This window comes from Moschus berezovskii, chromosome 18 (genome assembly GCF_049115385.1).
Source record: "Moschus berezovskii isolate FMDL1 chromosome 18, NW_MosBer_1.0, whole genome shotgun sequence".
In the NCBI taxonomy this organism is placed as follows: Eukaryota; Metazoa; Chordata; class Mammalia; order Artiodactyla; family Moschidae; genus Moschus; species Moschus berezovskii.
Window position 1 is genome coordinate 76,441,750 of NC_142477.1, and position 14,483 is coordinate 76,456,232.

The 14,483-nt window shown below is 44.1% G+C and overlaps 1 protein-coding gene across 1 annotated transcript in view; it reads right to left on the reverse strand.

The window, feature by feature from the left end:
* The window catches only part of DOCK2 (dedicator of cytokinesis 2), a 473,020-nt gene that overhangs the window by 404,152 nt on the left and 54,385 nt on the right, over positions 1-14,483 (reverse strand). Inside the window, exons 10-14 of the mRNA XM_055421792.2 lie at positions 7,562-7,697; positions 5,243-5,318; positions 4,211-4,287; positions 3,508-3,633; positions 2,186-2,310 (exon numbers count right to left, since the gene is read on the reverse strand). Of these exons, the coding sequence (XP_055277767.2) occupies positions 2,186-2,310; positions 3,508-3,633; positions 4,211-4,287; positions 5,243-5,318; positions 7,562-7,697 (540 nt within the window). The remainder of the gene's footprint in view (positions 1-2,185; positions 2,311-3,507; positions 3,634-4,210; positions 4,288-5,242; positions 5,319-7,561; positions 7,698-14,483) is intronic.

Consider the following 14,483-nt stretch of genomic DNA (forward strand, 5'->3'; position numbering starts at 1 on the left):
AGCACCAAACAGGAATGTTTGAGTGTGCTGTCTGACACTTAATTAGGCAGTAATATTGTATTTCATTTCAGCAGGTAAAGAAGGAAAGGCCTCCCACAGGCTTCCTTAGCAATTCTCAATAGTCAGTCAACTGAACTCCCCCGTAACTTACCTCATCACTATAAATCATCACTGTGCCTGCAGTTACCTCTCCATTTCAGCCTCCAAAATATCTGCTTAAATATTCATCTTTGATAAGTGCATCTATTCAGCCTGGTTGGATACGACTCGAAAGGATAGCATAGGTGGAAGTATTGATAAAAATGTTTTAGAAACAAGATAAGGGGCCTGCTTTTCCATTACTATTCCTTCTAATTTGTCCTCCAGCAACATTGAAGGCAAGTGGATCAGTGTTTTAAAAAATGAAGCTGAGGTTAGAGTTCTCCAACAGGTAGTTGGATAAAAATGACTTCAAAGCATGGTCTATACATTTGTGAAATGCAAATTCCCTTTCAGATGAAAAACCCTTTGTGTTTCTTTGAGCAAAGTGTTTCTTACTTATTTTATTTTTCAGAAAAGTTTCACAATCCAACAAAAAGAGGATGACTTAAATGCCTGGATTTTGCTTAACTGGTATTAATAAATGGAGCCAATCTTTCCCAACAAAAAGGCAATTGTGAGGATATCTTTAAATTTAACAAATAATTATGAGTCTTCCTAGAATTTGACAGAAGTGGTTATTAGCCTAATTGTTAAACTGATAAATAAATTGGATACTTTTCTTTTTAATCTATAGGCATTATTTGTTGTTGTTTGCTGTTTAGTCACTCAGTCATGTCTGACTCTTTGCGACCCCATGGACTGTAGCCCACCAGACTCCTCTGGGATTCTCCAGGCAAGAATACTGGAGTGGGTTGTCATTTTCTCCTCCAGGGGATCTTTCCAACCCAGGGACTGAATTTGCATCTCCTGAATTGGCAGGGGAATTCTTTACCACTGAGCCACTAGGGAAGCCCGTTCAATAAGAGGGCCTAGAATCTTAAATCAAACCCCATATCTGCCATATACTAACTCTATGACCCTGAGAAAATAATTTCACTTGACAAAGGTTTAGTTTCCCCCTCTGTAAAAATGGGGGAAATAATAGTAATGCATCATGCTTATCACATGCCATTGTTGTTGTTGTTTACTGGCTAAGTTGTGTGTGATTCTTTGCGACCCCATGGACTATAGACCACCAGGCTGCTCTGTCCATGGGATTTCCTAGGCAAGAATACTGGAGTGGGTTGCCATTTCCTTCTCCAGGGGATACTTATTACAGTCTCTGGCATATAGCAATGCCTCTGTGAATGCCAGCTATTCATAGGTGGAGGGAAGAAAAATCTGCCTGCGCTCTAGGCCCCCAAGCTAAAGCAGAACACCTATCCGTACTCATACCCCCATCTCCTGTGCTATCTGACCACCTACTGTGGCCTAAGAGGAATATTTGCCCATGCCAAAACTCAGCTGAGAGCTGATTTTATTTTCAGCTAAGTACTCTAAAAGGAGAAATTGAAAAGCAAAACCGTCCCACACACTGGACACATAGCTGCTGACAACCTTAAAGGAAATATAAGTAAATAAATGTAAACACACATGACAAATATTGTACAGGACATATGCTGTATAAATATTTATAGCAATATGCTTTGCATTCCTGAATACACTCTGCCCGCCCTCTGGAGACCAATTTACGGGTAAGGCTTTCCACCAGAATGTCTGGCTGAGCACTGGGGAGTTAGATTAAGTGTTGGCAATGTCTGTTTTGAGGACATTCTGTGTCTTCACACCAGCCCAAGGCTCTGTACTGTTCCTTTTTCCTGCCATGTATTTTGCCTGAATAAACTAGCTCAGGTTGCAATGAGAACAGCATTTTGACTGCAAAAAGCTAACATATAAACTAAGGCCAAGCAAGACAGGAATGAGAGGTCATGAAAGGAAAGGGACAGACACTGAAAAGCCAACTGCTTTGCTGTAAAGAAATAACAACACACCAGGGCTTATTATAGGCTACCAGGCCAGCCAAACTCTAAAGGTGTATATCACATTACTCAGCACCACCCCCGAAGGCACCTGGCATTTAGAGAGCAGGATCAAGAATAGAAAAAGCAAATCTTTGCGAGCAAAGGCGCTGAGAAGGGCCTGTTGCAGAGTCGCAGTCCCTTACAGGCAGCGTTTTGCCGTCCTCCGCGCACACACACAGGATCACTTCCACGTTCCTCTGCGTGGTCTTGTTGTACTTGTCAAAGTCGCCGTGCAAGAGAGTGATGTAGATGTCATTCCTGACGTCCCCTGAGGCAGAGGGAGAGGCAAGAGCTGGAGTCTGTGCAGCAGGAGGGACCCCAACCAGAGGGCCTGGGGAGTGGGGGACTGGCAGAAATGCCCACCTTGATGGCTGTGAATGATACTAAAATCAGAACTACTTGGAAAAGCATTCTTACTTCATCAGGGAGACTGGAGCAGTAGGTGACAAGAGGATGGAGGAACAGCAGGAAATTAGTTGCAAAAGGGGAGGTGGTCACAATTGGGCATGTTTTTCTCTCCATTAAAAATCACTTAATTTTCATCCTCTAGTGACACCTTCTGGGAAGGCAAAGTAAAGCTTCAGTTGGATTGATCTAGGTGCGTGAATAACAACCACTGACGGTTCTCTCCATTGGTCTTTTACTGGGCAGAAGTGACAGAGTGACTTTCCACGTGTGTCCAAGTAACACGGACAGGGTCAGGGACAAGGAAGGGAGGGTCTTCAGGAATTGAGGGGGTGGTGATAGTTGAAAACCCTACAGGGAATGCACAGGAACTGATGTCTTAGTAAAGGCAGGCATAAATAAACTATGACTCCAGTGGACCACCATTCAGCTGTGGAAAGAAGGGGTTAGTCAGTGAGTGGTCATGGATCCAAGTACTAGACTCAAGTTTAAGGCAAATAGGCAAGTTTCAAAAGAGTATTATTATAGAATCTCATTTACTCTTATTACATACACATTTGGAAACTACATACATTCGTGGTTACTTTTGGAGACAAAAATTTAAGAGAGCTTTTACTGTTTCTCTGTATTCCTTTTTCATGTTATTGGACACTTTACAAGTGTGGACTATTTCTGTAATTAAAAATAGCTTAACAATTTAAGAGAATGACCATATTCGCCCCCAGAAAGAGTGAAATTATTCCACATGGAGTAGAGTGGATGTCCACGGTAAATTATTAAGTGGTAAGTCAGTCACAGAACACTGTGCAGAGTATATCAAGTAATGGGACAGAAAGTATATGAAGTGTGATTCCATTTGTGAGGGGAAGTGCATGTGTATATATTCATGTGTTTATGTTTATTATGCAAACGCACATATATTTGGATATACAGTTGTTTTCAGCAGTTACCTTCATGGAAAGAAATAGAGAAAAGCAATAGAAAAGAAAGGAGTTGGCTGTTGAAAAAGAAAATGGATCAGAGCGGCTAGAGCACCCTCACCCCTCCCGGGGAGGGGAACCTGGCATGATGATCTCCGGGAACCCCAGCTTCCTGGCCACCACGGTGGTCCTGTCCACGAGGTGCGGGTAGTCCTTGCGGATCTGAACAACGTCACCCACGAGCATCTTCATGGTCACCCAGAGGCCTGGAAGGGAGCACTCAAGATGAAGAGCCAATTGCAAGGTGCTCTCTCAGCCTCTCCCTCCCATCACCTCTCCCTTTGTTCTCTCTCTGGAGGAGATCGTGGAAGCAAAGACAAGTAGCCACAGATGCAGTGACCCAGCTCTGGGGGCGGCCAGAAGTTGGGATGCAAAGAGCTCTGGAGTGAAACACCTCTGATTTTAATCCCACTGGTTACTTCTAGCAGGGCCAGCTTCTGTCACTTCATCACACCCCTCTAAACTCAACCTGTGTAAAGTGGGCTTGATCCCACCTATCTGATAGGACTGTGGGAAGGAGGGAAGCAAACAAGGAAATGTTCCACAGTGCCTGACACACAGGAGAGAGTCAGGATACACCGATTCCTCTCTCCCTTCCAGCACAAGGACATGTCTCTCTTCTACTTCTCAGGTAGAGATTTCCATCTCTGTAGATCACGAGACCCCACTGTCTGGAAGGGAGGTTATGTCTCCCAGAGTCTAGGAGTTTGAGTTGGTTGCTGTAGAACCAAGGGAGCCCAAGCTGAAGTCAGGTCAAGCCTGCTTGGCCAGCAGGCACTGTACCTTGCCCTCCGCTGTCCCCCTTGGAGGCTGTGACTTTGCCCAGCAGGCTGTGCAGGAAATCATTCTCAGCTGTTACCCTAGACAGGAAAAGAGAGCACAAAATGCTTGCATGGTACCTTTATAGGTTCCCTCCCTTGTGGTTGCAGGGGCTCCAGAAAGTTGCCCAGCCCCTCTACACACCTTAAATGAAAAGGGAGCCTGCCCATGACAGCTCAGAGTGTACCTGCCATCAAGAAGCACATCTCTCTCTTTCATAAAGCAATATGGCTCTGAAACTTGGAGAATACCTAAGCTACAAGTAAAGGCCATTTGTATTCCTAGGAAGATTCTTAAAAAGAAAGGATCCCCAAGCCCTCAAAGTGAGTATCTGCTCAGCAAGGTGGCAAAGCTCTGGCTCCTCATGCTGAATGATTAATCACATGCTAAATCCAAGTCACTGACCTCATTATCTGTTTAAAAAAAAAATCCTCCTTAAACAAATGAGGACAACGTTCTCAAGCTTGGGGTCTTACTCTCTCAAACTTTTTTAGATCAAGGAAAGGAGGTTTACCTTCCTCGCTGCCTTCCTTTAAAGTCATGGATATGTGTGCCCGTAAGAACTAGGTCCTGACTCCCTGTTATATGCTCCTGACATGCTGCTGCTTCGAAGCTTCATGGTCCCGGTCATATTTGTACTTGATACACTGACCTGTTGTTATCTACCCATTTAATTCCCCACCTAAATATAAGCTTCACAAAAGCGGCCTTGTCGATCTTGTTTACCACCTCATGCTCTATGCCTAGCACAGTGCCCAGGTCTCTGCCAGCTTTCAATCAAAGCTTGTTAAATAAATAACACCTGATGAACGAACAGGTCAAAAGCTGGATGGTTTTGAATGCCTAGGCACTGAGACCATCATTCTTACCCTTTCCTCTTGGAAGGTCCTAACTAGCTATTATCAACTCAGGGAACCAGTTCATCTTGCTTCTGAGTGGCCCTCAATCAAGAAAAATGTGATTTCAGAGAATAGAAAGTAATGGGAAATCACTCACGGGTGAAAAGGAATGAAGTGCTGCTTTTCCTCATCACTTTCTGCTTTCCCCTTGATGATGTCTGTTATATCCATAACTAGAAAAAGAAGAGAAACGACTTAATGGTTTAAGCCCTCCCGCTCCCAGGAAGGGATGACAATGGGATGAGATCATAGGGCAGGAAGCTGGGACAGGAAATCTTAAAAAGGCAGGAAAGCCAGCATCAGCCACTTGGCAAACACCGTTGGGTAAGCCGGACTGGGAGGAGGGCAGCCAGAGAAATATTTAAGAGCCAGGGGCTTAGCAGAGGCCAAGGGGAAAGAGTCAGAGCCATGCCCATGGAACTAAGCAATTAGGTTTGCTTCTGACATATTTCTGTTAGGGGTCTACTATACTGACAAAACCCAAGCACAGTGCCTCCCTGTAGGATCTGAAGAGCTAATCACCCTCTTTTATAAACGTGCTTATATTCACAGACACATATCTGGGGATCCTTGAACCCTACATTTCCAGAGGGATTCTGGATCTTCTGAAACTTCTCCTTAAGTCAGTCACTGAAGGTCCATAAAACCAAGGTAAAGAACTCTTTCCCCAGAGCAGGGATTATAGAAATGGGGGCAGGGGGAAGAGCATTGAGATTTGCTAGCCAAATAGGGCCAAAATCCTAGTAACAAGAAATTCCACAAACACTCCAGGCTGCCATCGGGGAGCCATTAAAACTGCCTGGGTAATGATCAACTAGTGACTAGCTCAAAAGTGGAGTTAGGGAGCTGAGAGAAAGAGGGGAAACTGTTATCTGAACCTGATCAGCATCCATTCTTTCTGATAAACAGACACTCCCCTCATCTATTCTCAGTAAGCTATATTTGGGTAGAACAATCTCCCTCTAGCTCTAGGGTTATAGCCTGGGGGATCAGGGAACCAAATCCCCCTGCCCAGGATAAGTACTTTGGGGATGAGCAAATGATATATTTTACCTCCTGGGGCTTCTCCAGAAACTAATGGAAAAGACGTGCTCTCTGTCCCCTGGGCTGTTAAGCAGGTAGGATACAAACTTGGAAGAGCTAGCCAACTAATTGGACAGCCATCTTCAGAATAAGTCAGCAAAAGGACATAGGAGCTGAGAGATAGAGAGACGAAAATTCATTTGAGTTCCTGGATCTAGCAATGCCTGAAGCAATCTATCCCTAAATCTTTCATTTACACCAGATTGCTATCACTGGAAACCAGAAGAGAAAGCCAGCTACAGCTGGAGACAAAGACACACTTTGCAGTAAGGCTCTCGCTGCTTTAACAGGTACATGGTGAGGTCAGGAGTGTCCCTCAAACACAAATAGAGCATTCAGAGCAGGTCATGGATCCACCAGGTCCAAGTCTCTCATTTTGCAGACAGGGAAGCTAAGGCCCTGGGGTAAATGGTTGTTCAAGATCACCTATCTAGCTAGCTGGCAATAATGCCAGTTTAAACACCAGTTAGCTCAGGATAAGCTAATTTCTCCCATTCTGCCACTTGGCAAGAAGTGCCAGGGGACTTGTTGGAGAACCAGATGATTTGTCATGACAGAAGATCTGGGTGTCCTCAGGAGAAATCTGAGACGTTGGGTTTAGATATGGCATACAGGGATTATAAATGGTACACAACTAAAATGTTATATTTTAACCAAAAGAAGTAAAACTGGCATATAGAATTGCTATTTCCATGGGTGTCTAAATTATCTTTTAAGGAAAAAAAAATCTTCTTTAACTGTGATTTAATTAAAAGAAAATATATTAGGTAAATAATACGGCAAGTGATAGTCAAATACAACAAAAGCCATAAAAGTGGGACGAGAATAATGAAGTCTTGGAAACTCCCAGGAGAGCTGAGGCTTGGAGAGAAATGCAGAGGTGATGTTTATCTCAAGCAGCCTCACTCAGCTGTGCCAAACGTCCAACCTGGAATTGAGCGGTGTGGTGGGTGACTCATTCTGTGTAACTGCACTTCCTGTCCTGGGTATTTTTTTTAAAAGATGATTTGTTCCTCATAATTAGATCCCTCCCATTTTGTTCTTCCTTTTCCACCATGCTTGGGAGCGAAGGTGCCAATGGCTCAGATGGCTCCGTGGTCCCGGCGCTCTGCTCCAGATGCAGGGATTTCATTATTCACCATCTTTGTCATAAATCCGGACTTAGTCATCAATTATTTTTATTTAATCTCAAGAAATTTAAGTATTAGGAGCTGTCCAGCATAGGTTTTTGAGCAGGGGAGGGCAAGGAGGAGAGCGAAAGAAAAAGTCTCTGAAGTGCAGTCACCTAGGACATTCACTCCAGGAACGGGAGGTGCTGTGTGCGTGCCCTTACCTGCCACCCCAAAGGGCCGCCTCAGTCCCTGTGTGCACTTCTTTGTGTTCGTGTCCTTAAGATCCATCTTCCCAACTCGGACTATTTGACAAATTAAGTAAATTTTATCCCTGTTGAGGTCTTTGTTTCCAAGGTCCTATAGGGCAGGAAGTGAATAGTTACATATTGTGTCTGATGAACAAAAAGTAGAAAAGAAAACCGAGTAATAGCGAATTCAGGGAGGGGGCTATGTTTAGCACTTAGTATACGTGACATAATTGTATTATACAATTAGTCCTGGAAAATGTGGAAAACCAAGCTATCACATCCATTTCACACATAAGAAAAGTGAGTTTTGGAAAAGAAACTGGGTGACAGGACTCTGGTGTTCAGTCCTGATTCTTCCACCTCAAATTGATGAGAAAAGAAGCATAGAGGAGCAATGTCAGCTATACAGACAGGAGTTCCTATATGCCAGTGGATGGATCCAAAAATAGCATTTGCTACAAATGACTCCATCCATCTGGTCATTGCTCAGCATCTCTGAGGGAGAAGGCAAAAGGAAGAAGGGAAAAACCTAACAATTTCTATATGCATGTGTGCTCAGTTGCTCAGTTGAGTCCAACTCTTCTGCAACCCCACAGACTGTAGCCCAGTAGGCTGCTCTGTTCATGGGATTCTCCAGGCAAGAATCCTGGAGTGGGTTGCCATTCCCTTCCCCAGAGGATCTTCTCGACCCAGGGATCAAACCCATATCTCCTGCACTGGTAGGCAAATTCTTTACCACTAAGTCACCCAGGAAGCCCAAACAACAACCTGTCAGACTTTATTTTTTGGGGCTCCAAAATCACTGTGGATGCTGATTGCAGCCATGAAATTAAAAGACGCTTACTCCTTGGAAGGAAAGTTATGACCAACCTTGATAGTGTATTAAAAAGCAGAGACATTACTTTGCCAACAAAGGTCCGTCTAGTCAAGGCTATGGTTTTCCTGTGGTCATGTATGGATGTGAGAGTTGGACTGTGAAGAAAGCTGATCACCGAAGAATTGATGCTTTTGAACTGTGGTGCTGGAGAAGACTCTTGAGAGTCCCTTGGACTGCAAGGAGATCCAACCAGTCCATTCTAAAGGAGATCAATCCTGGGTGTTCATTGGAAGGACTGATGCTAAAGCTGACACTCCAATACTTTGGCTACCTCATGCGACGAGTTGATTCACTGGAAAAGACTCTTATGCTGGGAAAGGTTGGGGGCGGGAGGAGAAGGGGACAACAGAGAATGAGATGGCTGGATGGCATCACCGACTCTGTGGACATGAGTTTGAGTGAACTCCGGGAGTTGGTGATAGACAGGGAGGCCTGGCGTGCTGTGATTCATGGGGTCGCGGAGAGTCGGACACGATTGAGCGACTGAACTGAACTGAACTGAATGTTGCCTGATAGGTCAGTTGGTAAAGAATCTGCCTGAAATGCAGGAGGACCCGGTTCAATCCCTGGGTCGGGAAGATCCACTGCAGAAGGGATAGGCTACCTACTCCAGTATTCTTGGGCTTCCCTGGTGGCTCAGGTGGTAAAGAATCCGCCTGTAATGCTGGAGACCTGGTTTGATCCGTGGGCTGGGAAGATCCCCTGGAGAAGGGAAATGTTACCCACTCCAGTATTCTGGCCAAGAGAATTCCATGGACTAGTCCATGAGATCACAGAGTCGGACACAACTGAGCAACTTTCACTTTACTTCACTTAATATATGTAAATCACCCACATATCAAACAACCCAAAGATCCCAGAGCTTCTAACACAACAGAGTTGACTCCAGCTCAGGCTCCGGGTCCAGTGCAGATAGGCAGGAACTCCATACACTCACTTACTCTGGGCCCCTGGCTGAAGGATGACCTATCTTTCACAATAGGTCTATCTACTATCCCCAGAGCAGGGGAAGGGAATGTGGCAAGACACTTACTGGCTCTTAAAACCTCCACCCAGAAGACAGGCATATCACTTCCACTCTGATTTCACTGGCCAAAGCAAGGGCCATGGCCATACCTAACTGCAAGGGGGACAGAGAAGTGTACTGAATTGTGTGCTCAGAAGGAGGAATGTAGACGCTGTGAACACACTAATGTCTCAAACACTGTGAGAAGTGTCTCACACATCATTGTCTTCTTTGAGTCTTAACACCTTTCCAAAGTTCTATCATTAATACTATTTCTTGGACTGTAGCCCGCCAGGCTCCTCTGTTCATGGTTTCTCCTGGCAAGAATGCTGAAGTGGGTTGCCATTTTCTCCTCCAGGGGATCTTTCCTACCCAGGGATCAAACCCACATCTCCTATATAGGCAGATGGATTCTTTACCACTGAACCATGAGGAAAGCCCAATACTATCACTGTAGCCCAATTCAACATATGAGGAAACCAAAACACAAGGAAGATAAAGGTCTTCCCCCAGGACATGACCTTAGTCCTTAGAGACACTGTCCGGTCACTTTGACCCCAAAGTCCATCAATCTAAAAACCACAATGTTTCTCCATTAACCTAGATGTTTTATCATCGGTGCTATATGGATGGAGAAGTCTTGAGGCTACTGTAAGAATAAGACTGAAAACCAAAGGCAGGAGGCTAAGTCCAAAACCTGATAACACCAGAGAACTCCTGACTACAGGGAACATTAATTGATAAGAGCTTATCCAAAAGCCTCCATACCTACACTGAAACCAAGCTCCACCGAAGAGCCAACAAATTCCAGAGCAAGACATACCATGCAAATTCTTTAGCAATGCAGGAACATAGCCCTGAGCTTTAATATACAGGCTTCCCAAAGTCACACCAAACCCACAGACATCTCAAAACTCACTACCGGACACTTCATTGCACTCCAGAGAGAAGAAACCCAGCTCCACCCACCAGAACACTGATGCAAGCTTCCCTAACCAGGAAACCTTGACAAGCTACTCGTCCAACCCCACCCACATGGAGGAAGCTCCACAATAAAGAGTAATCACAAACTGCCAAAATACAGAAAGCCCACCCCAAACACAGCAATCTAAACAAGATGAAAAGGCAGAGAAATACTCAGCAGGTAAAAGAAGATGAAAAATGCCCACCAAATCAAATAAAAGAGGAGGAGATAGGGAATCTACATGAAAAATAATTCAGAATAATGATAGTAAAAATGATCCAAAATCTAAACGCCACAATGCATTTCTTTCACCATCCAAAGGTGCACAGGAGGGAAACCCACCTGGACCACCCCAGCATTCCAGTGCCTTGTTCAAATCTAAAAGCTTCAGAGTTCCTGAGACCCTCTTCCAGATGAGATTTAGTTGGAGAAGGAATGTTGAGGCACATTGTTGGTATCAGAGCAGAGATCCCTGGTTCTGGCCTCACTAGAGAAGGGTTACTTCTCTTCCAAGTTAATTTTCATGCAGCCATATGTACTGGGGATAGCCTGTCTGCTGACATCAGAGCCAGGGCCTGGTAAAGCAACCATCCCCAGCTTCTCACTATGGCTGGTATGGGAGAAAGAGGGACAGGCATACAGAGTTTCTGGGAACAAGACATGGCCTCAACATGGTCCATACTTCCTGCTTGGGGGCTGTCATGGTTACATTTTATGTGTCAACACGGATAGGCTATGCTGCCTAGCTGCTTGGTCAAACACTAGACTGGATGTATCTATGATGCATTTTGTAGGTTTGATTAGTATCTAAAATCAGTTGACTTTAAGTAAAGGGCATTTCCTTCCATGATTTAAGTGGGCCTCATCTAATCAGTTGAAGGTCTTAAGAGCAAAACCTGAGGTTTCCTAGAGAAGAAGGAAGTCTGCCTCAAGACACTGCAATGTATAAATCCTCCTGGAGTTTTCAGACTGCTGTCCAGCCCTACCAATTTCACACCTGTGAGTCCCTACAGTCACATAAGCCAAATTCTTAAAATAAATCTATGTATTTATGTATCTTATTGGTTTCATTTCCCTGGAAAACCCTTCACTGATACAAGTTCTGGCCTCTCACAGCTGGAAGAACAGATTCTCCCCAAGTCTCCCAGTGGGAGGGAAACAGAGAAGGTTGGTGAGAGGGGGCTTTCTAACCACCGAAGGCCCTCCCCTCATTTGCATTTCTTGCCTTGTTCAGTAGGCAACTAAGTTTGAGTTGCCAATCATCTCACAACAAGCCAGTGGGACAGCCTCTTCTCTGGCCTGTCTGACACCTTCTTCCAACTCACCCTGAAATCCCCCTGAAACTCATCTTCAGAAGCCATGTTCATGATTTCATTTCTCTCCCACTTACAATGGTAATAGCTCCCTATTTCTTACCCTGTTAGTGTTAATTTTCCAGGGGGACAGCCTTTTCTCTGGCCTGTCTGACATCTTCCTCCAACTCACCCTGAAATCCCCCTGAAACTCATCTTTAGAAGCCATGTTCATTATTTCCTTTCTCTTTCCCTACAATGGTAATAGCTCCCTATTTCTTACCCTGTTAGTGTTAATTTTCCCCAGCTGATGTGAAAGGTCCTAGACATAATATATTTCCAGCTATCCTATCCCACTGATTCCCCACTATTCTCTGCATGCAAGTACTCTATTTTTGTCACAAAGATTTCTTTATCACTCCACAAACACACAATGCTCACTTTCAACTCTAGATCCTTCTTCCTAAGCCCCCCGTCTGTACCTCTGCCTCTAAAGATTACCTCTTATTCCTCTATATATCCACATCCTTTCCATTCGTGAAAGCGCAGGTCCTGTTTCCCTCATAATGATCTCCATCCCTAATTACTTCTCCCCTCCCGTGAGGAATTTTTTATATTTTGAAATATCTATGTTGGTGTCTTTCAGAGTCATTTCAGAGCCACAGAATTCCTGTCACCTGTCAAGTCCCTTCCTAAATGTCACAGGATGAGTGATGCCACCCCACCCCCACCCACCACCAAACTCACATGTCGACCTCCCATGTCTCAGAACATGACTGTATTTGCAAGCAGGGAGGTCAGAGAGGTGATTAAGCTAAAGTGAGGCCATTAGGGTAGGTGCTAATCCAAAATGACCAATGTCCTTATAAGGAGCTTGGGACACAAACACAGAAGAACGTGTGAACACACAAGGAGAATGTGGCCATCTGCAAGCCACGGACAGAAGCCGCCAGGCACTAGAACTGCAAGAAACTAAATTCTTATTGTTTCAGCAAAAACAGCACCCAGCTGTGGATGTGATTGGTGACAGAATTAAAGTCCAATGCTGTAAAGAACAAGACTGCATAGGAACCTGGAATGTTAGGTCCATGAATCAAGGCAAATTGGAAGTGGTGAAACAGGAGATGGCAAGAGTGAAAATCGACATTTTAGGAATCAGCCAACTAAAATGGATTGAAATAGGTGAATTTAACTCAGATGACCATTATATCTACTACAGGGAGCAAGAATCCCTTAGAAGAAATGAAGCAGCCATCATGGTCAACAAAAAAGTCCGAAATGCAGTACTTGGATGCAATCTCAAAAACAATAGACTGGTCTCTGTTCGTTTCCAAGACAAACCATTCAGTATCACAGGAATCCAAGTCTATGATCCAGCCAGTAATGCTGAAGAAGCTGAAGTTGAACGGTTCTATGAAGACCTACAAGACCTCCTAGAGCTCACACTCAAAACGGAGGTCCTTTTCATTATAGGGGACTGAAATGCAAAAGTAGGAAGTCAAGAAACACCTGGAGTAACAGGCAAACTTGGTCTTGAAGTACAGAATGAAGCAGGGCAAAGGCTAATAGAGTTTTTCCCAGAGAATGCACTGGTTACAGCAAACACCCTCTTCCAACAACACAAGAGAAGACCCTACATATGGACATCACCAGATGCTCAATATCCGAATCAGACTGAATATATTCTTTGCATCCAAAGATGGAGAAGCTCTATACAGTTAGCAAAAACAAGACCAGGAGCTGACTGTGGCTCAGATCATAAACTCCTTATTGCCAAATTCAGACTGAAATTGAAGAAAGTAGGGAAAACCACTAGACCATTCAGGTATGACCTAAATCAAATCCCTTTCGATGATACAGTGGAAGTGACAAACAGATTCAAGGGATTAGATCTGATATTCAGAGTGCCTGATGAACTATGGATGGAGGTTCGTGACATTGTACAGGAGGCAATGATCAAGACCACCCCCAAGAAAAAAATGCAAAAGGGCAAAATGGTGTCTGAGGAAGCCTTACAAATAGCTGAGAAAAAAAGAGACGCAAAAGGCAAAGGAGAAAAGGAAAGATATACCCATTTGAATGCAGAGTTCCAAAGAATAGCAAGGAGAGATAAGAAAGCCTTCCTCAGCAATCAATGCAAAGAAATAGAGGAACCCAAAAGAATGGGGAAGACTAGAGATCTCTTCAAGAAGATGAGAGATACCAAGGGAACATTTCATGCAAAGATGGGCTTGATAAAGGACAGAAATGGTATGGACCTAACAGAAGCAGAAGATATTGAGAAGAGGTGGCAAGAATACACAGAAGAACTATACAAAAATGATCTTCATGACCCAGATAACCACTACGGTGTGATCATTCACCTAGAGCCAGACATCCTGGAATGTGAAGTCAAGTGGGCCTTAGGAATCATCACTACAAACAAAGCTAGTGGAGGTGATGGAATTCCAGTTAAGCTATTTCAAATCCTAAAAGATGATGCTGTGAAAGTGCTGCATTCAATACGCCAGCAAATTTGGAAAACTCAGCAGTGGCCACAGGATTGGAAAAGGACAATTTTCATCCCAATCCCAAAGAAAGGCAATGCCAAAGAATGTTAAAACTACCACACAATTGCACTCATCTCAAACGCTAGCAAAGTAATGTTCAAAATTCTTCAAGCCAGGCTTCAACAGTACATGAACCATGAACTTTCAGATGTTCAAGCTGGATTTAGAAAAGGCAGAGGAACCAGAGATCAAATTGCCAACATCCAT